General features: G+C 43.4%; 1 protein-coding gene across 1 annotated transcript in view; it reads right to left on the bottom strand.

Moving 5' to 3' along the window:
- Nucleotides 1-17,307, bottom strand: part of HIVEP3 (HIVEP zinc finger 3) — a 92,289-nt gene that overhangs the window by 29,360 nt on the left and 45,622 nt on the right. The window contains exon 3 of the mRNA XM_084652215.1: nucleotides 1,696-1,871. Within this exon, the coding sequence (XP_084508341.1) occupies nucleotides 1,696-1,871 (176 nt within the window). The remainder of the gene's footprint in view (nucleotides 1-1,695; nucleotides 1,872-17,307) is intronic.

Here is a 17,307-nt window from a genome sequence, read left to right as displayed (position 1 = left end):
ATGCTGACTTCCTCCCTCTCAGTGGTTTCTTGCTGAAGCGGAAGAGGATTTTTGAAGGGGGAAAGTCGTTTTAGGCGACAGCCCCTTTCAAAAAGGCCACTATCATAATGTATCCTGAAGGCATAGTTGTGGGACAAGAAAGCAGCTGGAGAGATGGTAAGAACGATGGTTTGATTCCAGCATACCAAAGAAAAGCCTGACAGAAATTAAGTAGGAGGCAAGAAAGGGAAGCAGCTAAAGAGATTTCTCCCATCTCCAAGGAAAACCTCAGAGGAGAGGAATAAAGCAAGAGGAAAACAGAAAGAAGACAATGAATAAGTAGAAAAAGAAAGGAGAAATGCGTCTGAAGAAAACCTGAGAGCTCCAGGGGCACGGGGAAAGCAGGAACTCAGATCTGCTGTGTGCATTGAAAGGAGAATTTAGCTTCAAATTCATTATTTCCCCATTGCTGCCACATTTCCAGTGATTACCAACCTACTATCTTCAGCTGACTCTACAAGCAAAGCCACCAGCACTGGGTATTGTCCACTCAGCCTATTGCAATATTCGAGGACTTGATGGATCAAATGCCCCCTGGAGCAGCGAGCCCATTTGCGTTATCAGTTAACTGTGCTTGATTGTGTCCCAAACATTGCCTGGTCGATGAAGTGTGGTCCAGTTTTCTGCCTTATTTACCATGTGATTACATAGTTATTTACAATGGCTCTCAAAGGTCACTGTTTGTTCTCTTGTGCCACAATTAAAGAAACAGAACCCATGCAAAAGTTACCATCTCTTTCAGAAGAAGTGGCTATGGGTAAAATGTTCAAAAGCACTTAAATGATCAAGGCGCCTAAGTCCCATTGGCATCACGTGGCAGTTAGGCACCTAAGTCACTTGGGCCCATTGAGAATTTTACTCTGTGTGCTTGCATTACTTCCAGTCACACAGTGAACATTTTGAGCTGGGGATTTTTACACATCTGGTGGAACATTCCTGTGCTGTCACTTTCTCAGAGCACATATGATGGATGACTCCACATTATAGCTGATCATGTAAATTAAGACATCGATGGGTGTGTTTGCTGGGGAAGGGGAGCGATGGCTGTGTTAGGGGTGGGAAATGTTGCAAATTCCCATGTGCATCAATAGCAAGCTTCCTGCTAGAAAGCACAATCTTCTCGGAAGAACTAATTTGAGATGATGCATATTCTGCTGCAGCCACATGCAAGGGGGAAAGATGATAATACACAGCACAAATAGTGTCTTTGAGAGCACTAGCATGACGAGCCACCCAAAGATGATCAACCAAGTGATGAGACTGTGTTTGAATCCCAAATTGAAGGTGTTTTCCTACACAGCCAGATGCTGTTCAATTAAATCATTTGCAATGGTCTTCAGTCACTACTGGAACTATGCTTCAGGACCTTTTTCTTTAAAAACACAGATTGGATCACAGCACAGCTGCTATGCTGCAGGTGAACTCTTAAGTGAGGTTATTGCTTTTTGCAGTGACTCAGCAGAATGCATTCGAGCATAACACAGCATTCATGCAATTTCAGCCAATTACAGATTTCTCTTGCCACCGCCCCACCAAATCCTAGGGTTTTCCAGAATCAAGGAAGGCCCTTCCTTCCCTGTTACTAGTGCCCCCATGTAGGTTTGATCAGTAAGTCAATACACTAAGAAGAGGAGCTAGGAGCTGACTGTCTCTTACCTTTGGTTTTAAATGCAAAGTTACAGTACTTGCAGACGTATGGCCTGACGTCTGTGTGCGTGCGAATGTGTTTCTTCAGCATGCTGGGTTTCTTGCAGCGAATTCCACATTCCTCACATACATACTTCCCTCTTCCGCGGCCTCGCACATACACATACTCTTCGTTTGATTTGTACCTATGAGCAACAGGTGTCATGATAAAAAAAAAAAAGATTCCCACCTCAAAAGAAGTAATAACTTTCCTAAATTAATTCAGCACATTATTGACACCAGAGGTGAAAGGCTGAACTAGCAATTTACCCAGAGTCACCAGCTATGAATAATTAGGCTAAACACAAAATATGTTTCAGCTCTTAAGCCCATTTGAGTCAAACATCTCTCCCTCTGGAATAAGGTTTAATAATCTACAGCTGCCCTTCCCTCATGTCCATTGAGGCAATTAGCAAAATATTTGATAGAGCTACAGGGTGACCTGAATTTCCTATTGCCCTCCCCACTCACAAACCCAGGAAAACTGGGGGAGTTGACCATAATCCAATTATTTGCCTCACAATCTGTCTCATCTTCCCGAAAACTGTGAGATGTATTGCTGTCAGCCACTTCTTCAGACATATCCAAAAATATGCATGACTTGCTACAATACCACCTAAAATAGCTTCTCTTCAATGATCAGCTATATCCCAGATAAACCACAGTCAAATTTTCACAGGGATAACCTTAAAATCCAACTTGAAAGTTACTGAGATGCCATTCTGAAACCTGTGGCCCGTGCCCAGAATTCTAGCTGGGATCTGGGGACAAAACTTATCCAAAATATATCAGAGACAAGAAACATCGAATTCTGTAACACACTGTGATAGCACAGAAAATCAGGGTTCAAGGCGCTAGGTTCTTTCCCCACTGGCTCAGAGTGAGGAACAATGTTGCCTGAAAGTATTAGATTGCACATCCTTCTTTCTTATTACAAGTCATGTACCTTCAGTCCACACATTAGCACAATGGGACAGTTATTGTGAGGTGGGTCTGAGTAATATTTGTGAGAGTCACAGAAGTCACCTGCTTCTTGCAGTTCAGCAAATGGAAGAATAGAGAAACATCAAATTGATCTCATCAGATAAATACAGTAATAATAGACCAAGATTTTAAAAGCGACAAGTGATTTTGGGTGCCTCAATTTTTGAGTGTCCCATTGAGGCACCTTGAAGAGGTCTGATTTTCAGAAAATGCAGAGCATTCACTCTCTGAAAATCAAGGCTCCTTAAAGAGTCTAAGTAGGGAACCCACAGATTGAATCACCCCAAACCACTAATCCCTTTTTAATATCTTGGTCAACAAAGACTAACGTCAAAACTACAAAGGGAAAAATGTCATCAGCATTGAAGAGGAATGGAGCAGGAATGGCAGCATGGAACTACTTTGTCATGAGTAGCTTGGGTGCTTACATAAATGAAGGTGTGATTAACCTTACAAAATATTTGTACTATAGAAACCCAGAGGAATTCAAAGCTGAGTACTGAAGTAGTCTGACAATGTTGGTTCAGGGGCTAAGGTGCTATCTTTGAACTCACAAGACCTAGGTTTAATTCCTTGTACTGCTATAGACTTCCTGTGAGATCTTGGACAAATCATGGACAAATTTCCTGGCTCAGTTTTTCACCTGTAAAATAGGGATAACAATACTTCCCTACCTCATAGGAGTGTTCTGAGCATAAATATGTTTAAAAGATAGTGAGATGCTCAGATACACCAATAAGAGGCCATAGAAGTAATTTGGGGCTTGTCTACATGGGGAGGTTCAGGAAAATTAATCCAAGTTAACTAAAGGTGTCACCATGGAAGCGGATCAGCTAAACTGCATTAAATCCCTGTGTGAATGCTGTTATTCGGAATTAAAGTGGCCTTAATTTGGTTTAGTTTAATTCACTTTGAAATTAACAAAATTAAGGCCACTTTAATTCTGAACGAGTGTGTTCACACAATGCAGTTTAAGTAATCTACTTCAAATTCACACCTTTATTTAATTTGAATTAACTTTCCTGGATGTCCCCATGTAGACAAGCACATAGGGACAGGTTTACACTAAAAAGTTAGATTGACCCAGCTACGTTGCTCAGGGAATGTGAAAAATCACATCTCTGAGACACATAGTAAAGCCAATATAACCCTCCATGTACACAGCGCTACGGTGACAGAAGAATTCTTCTCTTGATCCAGCAACCGCCTGTTGTAGAAGTAGATTAATTACAGTGAAGGGAGAACCCCCTCCTGTCGCCGTTGTGAATATCTACACTGAAGCGCTACAACGGTGTAACTGCAGCTCTGCAGCTGTGTTGCTGTAGCAATTTCAGTGTAGACATAGCCTTAGGTAGATCCAGGGAACAAAAACAGAGGAAGTAAGAGAAAAAACGGGTGTCCACAGAAAATCCAGTCTAGCTTCCACAGAATACCAGTACATCCCGGGGCTGTCATCTAGAAGTTGCCAGTGAGAAAATGGTAAGCAGTGCAGTTCTTCAACATAAAGCAGAATTTCTTTTCAGATCATGACAGAATAATTCTGTCAGTGCCCCACCCTTTCCCCTTAGAAGGAGCTGTGCAGTACTCTCACACAGTGTCAAACACGGGTGGTCTCATGGTAATCGATGATCTCCTAATATTTTTTTACAGGAGGTGGGGCAGATTAGGGACACTTGGAAATGTCATGGTTGCTTGTTCAAAACAGGGCTGAGGAGGGGTTGCCATCTGACATGCTTTTAAATAGTAGCATCTTATGAACATTTACAGATATTCTCACCACTCCCCTGTGACACAGGCACACAGCGTGCCACCACGTCTTTACCCATTCTTTGGTAAGCAATGAATGATACCATGACATTAGCAGTGTATCTGAGATACCGTTAGTGTAAGGACTACTGGGGTAACGCCATCTACTTACAAAGGCAATGCTGAAGATATTAGGCCAACCAGCACACTTTAGCTATTTTTCAGAGGGGTACTGAGCATTGGCCTAGGTGAAGCCAGTATCTAGAGAGTATCTACTAATTTTGGGTGCCCAGCATACCTAAGTGTCTCCAGTTAGATACCTAAAACTAACAACATGCTGAGATAGTGAGGGTCCGTCGCGCTGAATGTCAATGGCCAAATTGTACAACTTTATTCCACCTTAGAGACTAACCAATTTATTTGAGCATAAGCTCTCAGGAGCTACAGCTCACTTCATCGGATGCATACTGTTTTTCCACAGTATGCATCCGATGAAGTGAGCTGTAGCTCACGAAAGCTTATGCTCAAATAAATTGGTTAGTCTCTAAGGTGCCACAAGTACTCCTTTTCTTTTTGCAAATACAGACTAACACGGCTGTTACTCTGAAACTTTATTCCAGACATCTAAAAGCTGCACAGGGTTATTACTGACCTGGTGCAGTCAAATTAATCCCGGATGACCCTGTGAATACTGCCTGTCTGTGGCTGGGCAATGTCTCCTCCTGACCTCAAGTCTGATCTTCAGAGCTTCAGGTGAGGGGACTTTATCTGTGAGGGGGACTACATGACCAAAAAGTGCCAGCCAGCGGTGACTGATGATGACTTCAATCCTCTCAAGACCAGTTCTCAATAACATATCCCTATTGCTGATAAAATCAAACCATTTTATGCCCAGTAGTCACTGCTGACAATGTATATGAAATGCCTCGAGCCTCCTGTTAAAGCAATGTACATGTTTCAGATCTGTATAAGAGGATTGAAAGTACACAGGTTTGATAAACCTGTACTTTGACATATCCCCAAACTAAGGCATACAAAAGCAATAGACAAAGCTGTCCAATGGCTCTTGTTCACTCAGTGATTCAGTGGAAGAGCTGGGAGTCCAGATTCCCCGTCCACCGCTTTAACCATTTTCCATACTCTCTCCTGCTATTCAATTCTTTCTGTCATTATTCTGTAGTAACACATCATATTGCCATTTAAAAACAAAATTGCTCCTTTATCAGGCACGTACTTGTGCTATCCTTAATTGCGCTCTCACATAGAGCTGTTTGAGTAACTCCTTTGTGTCCAGCAGCCCCTTAGTTAGCCTCATGAATGCTACCAGTGGCTAACTTCTCCTGGACAAAGTGACACACAATTTGATCTGAAATTAGACACTGCAGCTTATCTGACACTCACTGAGGCTGAGTCTGCCTAGAAAGAGGGGCTTCCTGTCCCGCTTATTTAGTGTGTCTTGACAGGAGCCAGAGAAAGAGAACCTTAAACAAGCTAAACAAAACAAAAACCAACCAATCCAAATAAAGTGTGCCATAAAACCGGAGATGGCTGCTGAAAATGCCCTCTAACTGCTACCGAGAGAGTGACACATTCGTGGAGGTAATTACAACACTAGGAGGTTACTGCTGCCTTTCTTTGTGGGTCTATGTTCACATAATTTGCATCAGACAGACAAATCAATTACAGACCACTTCACTTAAGGCTTTACCCTCGACAAGGGACCTTCCTGTTCCGTAGCATTTACTGTAACCAGACTCCTCCACTACTCACAGTTTAAGTTTGTGTCAGCAAGTTTGTGCTTCTTTTCCAAAGCACTTTCATAATCCTACAGTAAGCAATTTAAATCTCCGATGGTGCCATGGTTTCCACACAATGTTGAAAGGATTTGAAACCTGTGAGGCTAAATGATCATTGTGAGGTCAGTCTAATTTTGGAAAGAGCCCCTTTAAAGCAACAAAATGAAAGATGAAGGATGAGCTTTTTATTGCATTTTAGAAAGTAACCCTTGCTTGAGAAACAGGCACATGTTAGACTTCACATGGCTACTACAGGTATGATTCCAAAGACAGGAATTGCCACAGCTGGGATACCTAGTCCAGTATCCTTTCGGCAGTAGTGGCAAGTGCCAGACTCATAAATTTTAACACCAGAAGGACCAGTATGTCCATCTCCTCTGACCTCCAGCATAACACAGGCCAGAGATGTTTCAAGGAAGGCTGCTAGAAACCTTGCAATGGGCAATTATGGGATATTCTGGTCACAGAAAAAGTTTCCTCCTAACCCCTTGGAGATTGGCTGCTACCTTAAAGCATGAGGATTTATATCCCTTTTGCAATTCTTGTTTAATTTGTAATATTTACTATTATAGCTCTGGATGTTCTTGTTAGCCATATAAATGTGTAATTCCTTTTCGAACACTGGTAAGCTTTTTGGTCTTCATGATGTTTTGTGGCAAAGAGTTCCACAGGTTAATTGTGCACTGGGTGAAATAGTATTTCCTTTATCAGTTTTGAATTTGTTACCTTTCATTTTGTTTGCTTTTTTGAATGTTACTGTGGACTGAGCAGAGATCTTCACTGAGTTGCCCACAATGAGGCTCAGGTAACCCAGTAAAGTGAATGAGTAGTTCAAATTATTGCCTCCAATAGGCACTACTTTGCATTTAGCAGTCCTGCATATTCCACCTGGCATTATGTTGCCCATTAACCAGACTTTTGATCCTCTGAAGTTGCTCAGAGTTTCCTCTGGTCTTGACTAACCTATTTAATGTTGTGCCATCTTCAAATTTTGCCTCCTCACCAATCAGCCCCATTTCCAGATCTTTAATAAATGCATTGCTAAGTATTATTATAATACAAAACATTAAGAAATATATTTCATGGCATTTGCAGACAGCTGTCACCTAGGAGCTCAAATTAGTTCATAACCAAGTAAGCCTCACTATCTCCTTTTATAATCCCAGTTTTACAAGGTGGGAAATTGGGCACAGCAAGTCAGTGGCTGAGCTGGGTATGGGAACTGGGACTCCTGACTCACAGTTCCCTCCTATAATATTGAAATATGTGTCTTGTAGACAGTACTCCCTGATCTCCACTCAAACCTCAAGGGGCAAATGTCTCAGATGAACAGGACTGATGTCAGACAGCTGGACCTAGCCCAAAAAGAAAGTCTATGATAAATGTATTATTACAAATTTTCATTTGATCCTGAATCAAGCACTAGCCATTGAAAAAGCCTGCAACACCAAAACAATCCCAACATCCCATCTGGGCCACTTACCATCAAACCTTAGGTTTATCTGTAAAGTGGGAACAATATTTCCTTTCACCCACCCTTTTCCTGTCTTGTCTATTTAGAATGTAAGCTCTTTGGGGCAGGGACTGTCTTATATTATGTGTTAATACAGCACCAAGAACAACTGGAGCCTGACTGCAGTTAGGCCCTCTAACCACTACTACATAAATGATCACAGGTGTACCAAGGCTGAGTAGCTGGTTTTAGCTAAGGGGGTTCCCACAGGGATTGAAGGAAATTAAATTTTCCCACAGGTTTTGTCACAGACACTAGTGCAGCTTCAACGTTCAGGAGCTTATGCAAAAATTATATGCACACACACACACACACACATTATGGGGGTGGGGATGGAGGAGCCTGGTATATCCACTGAATTCCATGCTCCTACCCCTAGCCACAGCACACTGCACTGATATCACTGTATCTGGGGCGCTCTGTAGAAGCAAAGGACAGGGAAGGATTTGCCCTTTTCTTTGAATTTGATGTCAGACGGGGTTACAACGTTAAAAATACAGCTTGCTCTCTGGAGCACTACAATGATCAGGTTCCTTATACGTTTCAGTCCTATCTGCCCACAAGGACAGAATGGAGAGATGGCAAGACAGGCACATATGTATCTGCAGACCACATAAAATCTGGTAGGTCTAATTTTAGACCTTGCTGCCTTGCTGGTGCCTCTTCTGCATAAATGACAATGTAATCACTTGGAAAAACAACACGCTTATGTCAGTTCTGCAGTGGCCATTCTATGAGCTTTTTATGTACTGAGAATACATAGACCTGCATTCACAAAGTCTACGTAACTTCATCTTCCTTTGGTAACACGTAACAGGTGCTGGTCTCTGGCATTATTCAGTGCTTCATTCATTCCAAATACAGGGTTTGGTTTATCTATTTAAAGGAGGCAGCATGGACTGGGAGACAGAATACTCTACTGGGAGTCAGGAGGTCTGGGTTAAAATGAGACCCATTCCGTTGCAAATACGGGTTCTGAAGGGAAGTGGTGGAAGCACCACAACTCGGGATATTTAAAATAGACAAGTCAAGATACTAGTGAATATCCCACAGGGAACATTTAAGCATTGAGTGAGTAGATGGACTGGACGATATAAGAGGTCTCTGCCATCTCTAACTTCTACGATTCCATGAAATGAAACATAGCAGCGAACTGCAGTAGATTAACCTGGTCTGACCGTATCTTCAGATGAACCTGCTTTCTACTTCAGCAGTCATGGGTCAGGTTTTACACTATTAACTGGCACTAACAGGGCATTTAGAGGTACGGTTAGTACTGGCTAGACTAAATATACTATCACAAATGAGGCTCAGCTCCCTAGAGGGGGACGACTCTAACCTTTTTCAGGGCAGGCACTAACCAACTCAAGAGAAATAAAAAAAGAGAAGGGTTTATTGTGTTCCCTTGGTAGATAGTTCTGTAGTTGCTGAGCCCCAAGTGAAAACAATCTATTGGACACTGAATATTTCACGGATGATCCTGCTTTAGCTGAGTCCTATTGGAAAACGGCTATGAGATCATTAAACACAGTTGCTGCCTTTGACCAGAGTGGCCCATATGGGTGCATCTCACCTCCGAAAACCACGATTGCCAGGAAGATAAATCCATGGCAATACATAGACCATGTAGCCTCATGTGGGGAGGCTTAAAGAATGGTCTGTATCTTAGGAGAAGTCATCCCAGAACCCCTGTGCTGGCAGAGAAAAGAATCTTTATGAGCTAAGACTGGGAAAGTGGAGTTTATTGAAAGCTAATTTATTTGATTTCCACTTGGGCCTCTTGATCAAGCTTCCCTGACCGTCCCTCCCCATCCTGACTGCTTGCTCAGGCCTTACTGCTGTTTAAGACTCCTGGTAAAAAATGAAGACACAGAGGGAGAAGAAAAAAAAGCTATTCTCCAAGTTTTGCAGCAGAATTCTAACTGCGATGACATCACCACCCAGTGCTACGTGTGACGGTCTGACACCGTCATATAAAAGACGAGGTCCTGCTGACCTCACCCGTGAGTCATGCCATAGAAGTAGTAGGATTACTTCATCAAGTGAGGCATGCAGGACTGGGCCCTGTCTTCATTCATTACTGAACATGCCTACAGGACATTAAAGATGTCAAGTGCTATTTACATATGGCAATGATGGTTGCTATATCTGACACTGCACCATCCATGAAGATGTCAGGCCAAGCCCAGGAGAGAAAAGCTTTCCACATGCATACAACTGCTTTTGAGGCCCTTAACCTGTAAAACATTTCTCATGCAAACAACTAAGACTGGAGGGAAAGACAGAGTATAATCACTAGTTCTATTAGTATTTATTTCACATTATTTAGGAGCTTCTCAGCTAATGGCCCTTAGCTAACAGAATTGTTTTTCTGTGCATTGCTATCTTTTGATGCATTTACATGCCACATTAATTTGCTATTCATGACAGGGAAAAGCATGTAAATAATTTTTAAATGATGATCCTGTCCTCATATTAGGCTGCCACTCAGCAAGAAATATTACACTGGAACTGTCTGAAAGCATTAAAAAGTAATAGCAAGATAGTACTAACAAATGGAAATACCAATTACACTACAGCAGTAGAGTTACCTGGCTAAAGAAATGCTTTATTAGTTTTTAAAATCAGCTAATAGTGATTAATTAATGTATGCTCAGAGATTTGAAGATGTTAAGTGCTATATACGTGCCAGACATTATTATTTCTACACTCAGTGATATTCATTGTAGATCGCATTTTCAGCCTGAAGGCTCCCAAAGCACTTTATAGAGGAATTCCTTTCGCCACAATGGAAATGCAGCCACCTCCGAGGCTGAAGGTAATCATTGTTTAATAGGGAAGAACAACTCTATGCAACAATTTAGGAGGAGAAGTGTACTGAAAGCAGGGAAATATTAGGATTTCTATTGAATCCTTGACTTCTGGGCCTCCTCTATGCTTCCATGTAATGGGATTCTCATTAATTATATGTCAGCCAGCAGCCTCGTTAGCCAGTCACACTGCTACTGACATAGTGAAAACACATGAAGCCATTTCTGCCAGTTTAGAAACTGGAATTAGTTGACAGTTATGGTTGCTGATGGACTAATAGTTCCCATTAAACGGAACTCTCTTTAGATTTCTCAGCTCTGTTGTCTACCGCAGCGGTTCTTAAACTGGGGTCTATGGACCCCCGGGGGTCTACGAGGCTAATTCAGGGAGTCCATGAGTCATATCCGGGGCCACTGGTCCCACTGATCAACTTCTCCTCCCTCCCAGTGCCTCCTGCACGTTGCAAAACAGCTGTTCGGAGGCGTGCAGGAGGCACTGGGAGGGAGGGGGATGGGGCGCGCTTGGGAGAGGGGCGGGGGTGGGAAGAGGTGGGGCTGGGGTGGGGCCTTGGCGGAAGGGGTGGAGTGGGGACTGGGCCTAGGGCTGAGTGGTGGTTGAACACGCCCAGGGAAAATTACAAGCTGGCTTCGGGGTCTGCAAAAATTTTAAAATCAAAATGGTGGTCTTCGGGCGGCTAAAGTTTGAGAACAGCTGGGCTACCATATTGCAACCTGTAAACCACAAGTTCGAAAATCTCTAAAGACAACTTTAAAAAGAAATGTAAGCAGCTCATTTTCTCTCATGATGGGCTTGAGCACAGTAGAAAGGGTAGGAATTTGAGGGCACTGCAAAGAAACTGTGTGGAAGATGGCCATGAGATAAGGAAAAGCTAGTGCCTGCAGTTTACAGTAGCCTTGATTTGTGTTCCACAGGCAGATCACCTGCAGTAATTTCCCTCCTTTCTTTGAATGTGAAATGGCAGGTGGATGAGAGTATCACTACAGTGCAGCCTACATGGTCACAGACTCCCTCAGCTGCTGTCAGAATGACATTGGCACTGCTGACTGGCTAAGTGGGTGCATGCCAGTTACTTCAGAAGTGATCCCAGCAGTGGCTAGGACATTGTTCTAAAAGCAGATCAATGCTTCTCCAGCACTCCAGCAAAAATAAACAAATTAAAGATGACGCTAGTGCTGTGCTTGCTTCAAAAAGCCACAGCAGCCGTGTGAGCCAGGGAGCAATGCGATAGGGCACCAAACCCAATGTGATTTGGGTATATGCACCAAGACATCACATCCAGGAACAGGTAGTCTCTCTCGGTCTAATCACACCTGCAATACTGTGTTTAGCTCTTTGCACTTCACGGCCAGAAAAACGTAGACAAACTGGAGGAAGTTCAGAGAAAAACATTTATTAGTGGGTAGCAGGGACTGAGAGGTGAGGAAACATTAACACAACTAGATCTGTTTAGCGTGGCTCAGTGACAGGAAGCAGGGTGGGGAGATGTTAACTGTCTCAAAATAGCTCATGGATGCTAACGATGGAGAGGAGTTATTTGGGGTGGCCTTTGGAATTATGGGGTGAAACTATGAAAGGGAAAATTTAGGCTATATAACAGCAAAAACTCTGGGCAGTGACATCTACTTGGTGTGTCCTACACACAGTTTTTGTACTGATTTAAGTACTCCAGCCCTTAGTATGGACACAGTCACAATGGTATAAAGGTGCCTTATACAGCTATAGCTCATTCCTGTAAATTTATGGCAATAAACTTTACTAGTATAAGCACCTTCATGCCAGTCTAGCTGCATCCACAGTAGGGGCTTGTATCACTTTATCTATACCGGTTTCAAACTGAACAGTGTATACAAAAACCCCTAGGCAGGGTCTACACTGGAAATATTTGCCAATAGAGTAACGTTGGTTGGGGGAGTGATTTTTTTGCAACATTTCTACACCAGCAAAAGCCCTGGTGTAGATGCAGTTATACTGGCATAAAAGGGACTGGGAAACGGGAACACGGAAAGTGATTTGTCCGAAGTCTCACCGTGAGTCATGGTAGTGCCTGAAAGAGAACCCAAGAGTCCTGACTCCCAGTCTGCTACCTTGACCACAGAACTATCCATCGCTAACGTACTGCACAGTAAGCAAAGTCTGAGATAAAGATATTTTCCTTCCATAAGGTGAACTGTCCATCCTAGGGATGGCATCTTTGGGACATATTTCATCAGAGGTACCAGGTCTGGTCTTTGTGACCCCTGATGTCTTTTAATTGTCATCACAAGCAACACAATCCAGTTAAGCACCGCTTCAGTAGTCCTATGCCAATTTACACCAGATGAGGATCTGGCCCTATGGTACAAAAACTTCCTCAGAGCTCAAACCATACCGCAAACCTGACATTATACTCACTACAAGGTAGCTTCAGCTTCAGTCTCCTGCACAGAGTATGCTGCAGCTGAGAAGGACTGAATATTGCTTCTGTGTACAGATTAAACAGTCTCCCTCTGGACCTCCCTTTAGTTAAATGCAACTGCAAGAGCAGAGAAGTACTGCGGGCAGCTCGACTTTGTCCCACCACTGTCTTTTGTTCTCTTTTGGGAGAAACAGTGTATCTCTACTTCCAAAAGACAATATACAGAAATGGAACAACTACTGCAGAATACACGCGATGTGAGCACCTAATCAACCCAAGATGGCACTGACATCTATAAATAATAACAAGGGAAATGATGTAATTTGGAGAGCCTAGAGTGACACGCAGACACCACTGCTTTCTGCCCTCCCAATACACTCCATTACTTTGAGGATTCATTGTAATAAATGTATGCTGCACAAAAGCTAGTTGAAGATTTAACTTTATTTCCTGGCACCAATCATACCCAAAAGTATGACAGGGCCAGTATTCACTGATTCCAGGAGTGCTGTTACAGCTTCACCTTTCTTTTTTGAAAAATCAAATACAAAAAAAATAAAATATTCGACAAAAATAACCACCACAAACTAGCACAACCAACTGATAAACTATATATAGAGACAGTTTAGGATGGAGGTCAGGATAGATGACCTGACATCCCTCACCCACAAGAGATCATAGAATCATAGAATCATAGAATATCAGGGTTGGAAGGGACCTCAGGAGGTCATCTAGTCCAACCCCCTGCTCAAAAGCAGGACCCATACCCAATTAAATCATCCCAGCCAGGGCTTTGTCAAGCCTGACCTTAAAAACCTCTAAGGAAGGAGATTCCACCACCTCCCTAGGCAACGCATTCTAGTGTTTCACCACCCTCCTAGTGAAAAAGTTTTTCCTAATATCCAACCTAAACCTCCCCCACTGCAACTTGAGACCATTACTCCGTGTCCTGTCCTCTTCCACCACTGAGAATAGTCTAGAACCATCCTCTCTGGAACTACCTCTCAGGTAGTTGAAAGCAGCTATCAAATCCCCCCTCATTCTTCTCTTCTGCAGACTAAACAATCCCAGTTCCCTCAGCCTCTCCTCATAAGCCATGTGTTCCAGACCCCAATCATTTTTGTTGCCCTTCGCTGGACTCTCTCCAATTTATCCACATCCTTCTTGTAGTGTGGGGCCCAAAACTGGACACAGTACTCCAGATGAGGCCTCACCAATGTTGAATAGAGGGGGACGATCACGTCCCTCGATCTGCTCGCTATGCCCCTACTTATACATCCCAAAATGCCATTGGCCTTCTTGGCAACAAGGGCACACTGCTGACTCATATCCAGCTTCTCGTCCACTGTCACCCCTAGGTTCTTTTCCGCAGAACTGCTGCCTAGTCATTCGGTCCCTATTCTGTAGCTGTGCATTGGGTTCTTCCGTCCTAAGTGCAGGACCCTGCACTTACCCTTATTGAACCTCATCAGATTTCTTTTGGCCCAATCCTCCAATTTGTCTAGGGCCCTCTGTATCCTATCCCTGCCCTCCAGCGTATCTACCACTCCTCCCAGTTTAGTATCATCCGCAAATTTGCTGAGAGTGCAATCCACACCATCCTCCAGATCATTTATGAAGATATTGAACAAAACCGGTCCCAGGACCGACCCCTGGGGCACTCCACTTGACACCGGCTGCCAACTAGACATGGAGCCATTGATCACTACCCGTTGAGCCCGACAATCTAGCCAACTTTCTACCCACCTTATAGTGCATTCATCCAGCCCATACTTCCTTAACTTGCTGACAAGAATACTGTGGGAAACAGTGTCAAAAGCTTTGCTAAAGTCAAGATACAATACATCCACTGCTTTCCCGTCATCCACAGAACCAGTAATCTCATCATAGAAGGCAATTAGATTAGTCAGGCATGACCTTCCCTTGGTGAATCCATGCTGACTGTTCCTGATCACTTTCCTCTCATGTAAGTGCTTCAGGATTGATTCTTTGAGGACCTGCTCCATGATTTTTCCGGGGACTGAAGTGAGGCTGACTGGCCTGTAGTTCCCAGGATCCTCCTTCTTCCCTTTTTTAAAGATTGGCACAACATTAGCTTTTTTCCAGTCATCTGGGACTTCCCCCGTTCGCCACGAGTTTTCAAAGATAATGGCCAATGGCTCTGCAATCACAGCCGCCAGTTCCTTTAGCATTCTCGGATGCAACTCATCAGGCCCCATGGACTTGTGCACGTCCAGTTTTTCTAAATAGTCCCTAACCACCTCTTTCTTCACAGAGGGCTGGCCATCTATTCCCCATGTTATGATGCCCAGCACAGCAGTCTGGGAGCTGACCTTGTTCGTGAAGACAGAGGCAAAAAAAGCATTGAGTACATTAGCTTTTTCCACATCCTCCATCACTAGGTTGCCTCCCTCATTCAGTAATGGGCCCACACTTTCCTTGGCTTTATTCTTGTTGCCAACATACCTGAAGAAACCCTTCTTGTTACTCTTAACATCTCTCGCTAGCTGCAGCTCCAGGTGCTATTTGGTCCTCCTAATTTCATTCCTACATGCCCGAGCAATATTTTTATACTCTTTCCTGGTCATATGTCCAACCTTCCACTTCTTGTAAGCTTCTTTTTTATGCTTAAGATCTGCTAGGATTTCACCGTTAAGCCAAGCTGGTCGCCTGCCATACTTACTATTCTTTCGACACATCGGGATGGTTTGTCCCTGTAACCTCAACAGGGATTCCTTGAAATACAGCCAGCTCTCCTGGCTCCTTTCCCCTTCATGTTAGTCCCCGAGGGGATCCTACCCATCCATTCCCTGAGGGAGTCGAAGTCTGCTTTCCTGAAGTCCAGGGTCTGTATCCTGCTGCTTACCTTTCTTCCCTGTGTCAGGATCCTGAACTCAACCAACTCATGGTCACTGCCTCCCAGATTCCCATCCACTTTTGCTTCCCCTACTAATTCTTCCCAGTTTGTGAGCAGCAGGTCAAGAAAAGCTCCCCCCCTAGTTGGCTCCTCTGGCACTTGCACCAGGAAATTGTCCCCTACGCTTTCCAAAAACTTCCTGGATTGTCTATGCACCGCTGTACTGCTCTCCCAGCAGATATCAGGAAAATTAAAGTCACCCATGAGAACCAGGGCATGCGATCTAGTAGCTTCCGCGAGCTGCCGGAAGAAAGCCTCATCCACCTCATCCCCCTGGTCCGGTGGTCTATAGCAGACTCCCACCACTACATCACTCCTGTTGCTCACACTTCTAAACTTAATCCAGAGACACTCAGGTTTTTCTGCAGTATCGTACCGGAGCTCTGAGCAGATGAGATGATCATCCTCAGTATCTGACCCTCAGTGGCTTTTGACTGTCAAGGAAAACCATTTGATACTTCCTGTCTTAAAACAGTTCCTTTTGCAGTAGGTTCTTCAGATGCTGAGATTGATCCACCATCTGGAGCCTGTGGATGTCTTCTTTGAGGAGCCTTCTATTCCTCCTATAGGGTTAACTGTCATGGGGCAGCACTTCTGTTTGATGGCCTCATTCAAATCTTCGGGATCTGTACCAATCCTTAGCATGTTTGGTTGTATTATAGCAACCAGGCTGTTAGCCAACTCCTCATTCGGGTTCTGAATTCTCTAAATAACATGTAATTTTATCATTCACCTTTTGATTTCTCTTTCTGTGCTAATGGCATTTTACATGTGCCTGCAGTTCTGGAGGCACTCTGCGTCGATAGCAATGCGATGGACCATACCCTGACTGGATCCCAGGCCATTAAACATCACATCCAATTATTTCAGAAAACGTTTTGTATCCTGGTCAATTACAAGTTGTGCACCCTTTGGTCATCTGCCGACTGCTCTTCCATTCAAGCATACATGTGACTTCCTGTTTTGCTCTTTCATACTCTGCTGAATGGCATCTGTCATATAATCTCGTATGTGTTCACTATATAAAACAACCGTAAGTTTCTACATTAACATCTTCTGCCACTAATCCTCCGAATACGCTTGTTGTGATTACGTGATAAACAGCTCCAGCGTCTTTTGAAATTCTCTTTTTTCCCTTTTTATTTCCAGTCTCACAAGCCAATCTGCTGTAGAACTCTATGTTTCTGTATCATTGGCATAGTTTGGATGATGATCTTGATGTCCATGACTGTATTTGGTTTTGTATTTCTTTGCTATTTCTGCCAAGAGCAATACACTTTTGCTAAACGGTTGCTTTCACTGCATATACAACACTAAATCCTTTGTATTGAACATCCTCATGTTATAATGATCTCCACATTTATTTCAAACCAACATGTCTCTGCTGCTGGGTTCAGTC

This window comes from Lepidochelys olivacea (assembly GCF_965140295.1).
Source record: "Lepidochelys olivacea isolate rLepOli2 genome assembly, chromosome: 19".
NCBI lineage: Eukaryota > Metazoa > Chordata > Testudines > Cheloniidae > Lepidochelys > Lepidochelys olivacea.
This window is presented reverse-complemented; position numbering and strand designations above follow the sequence as displayed.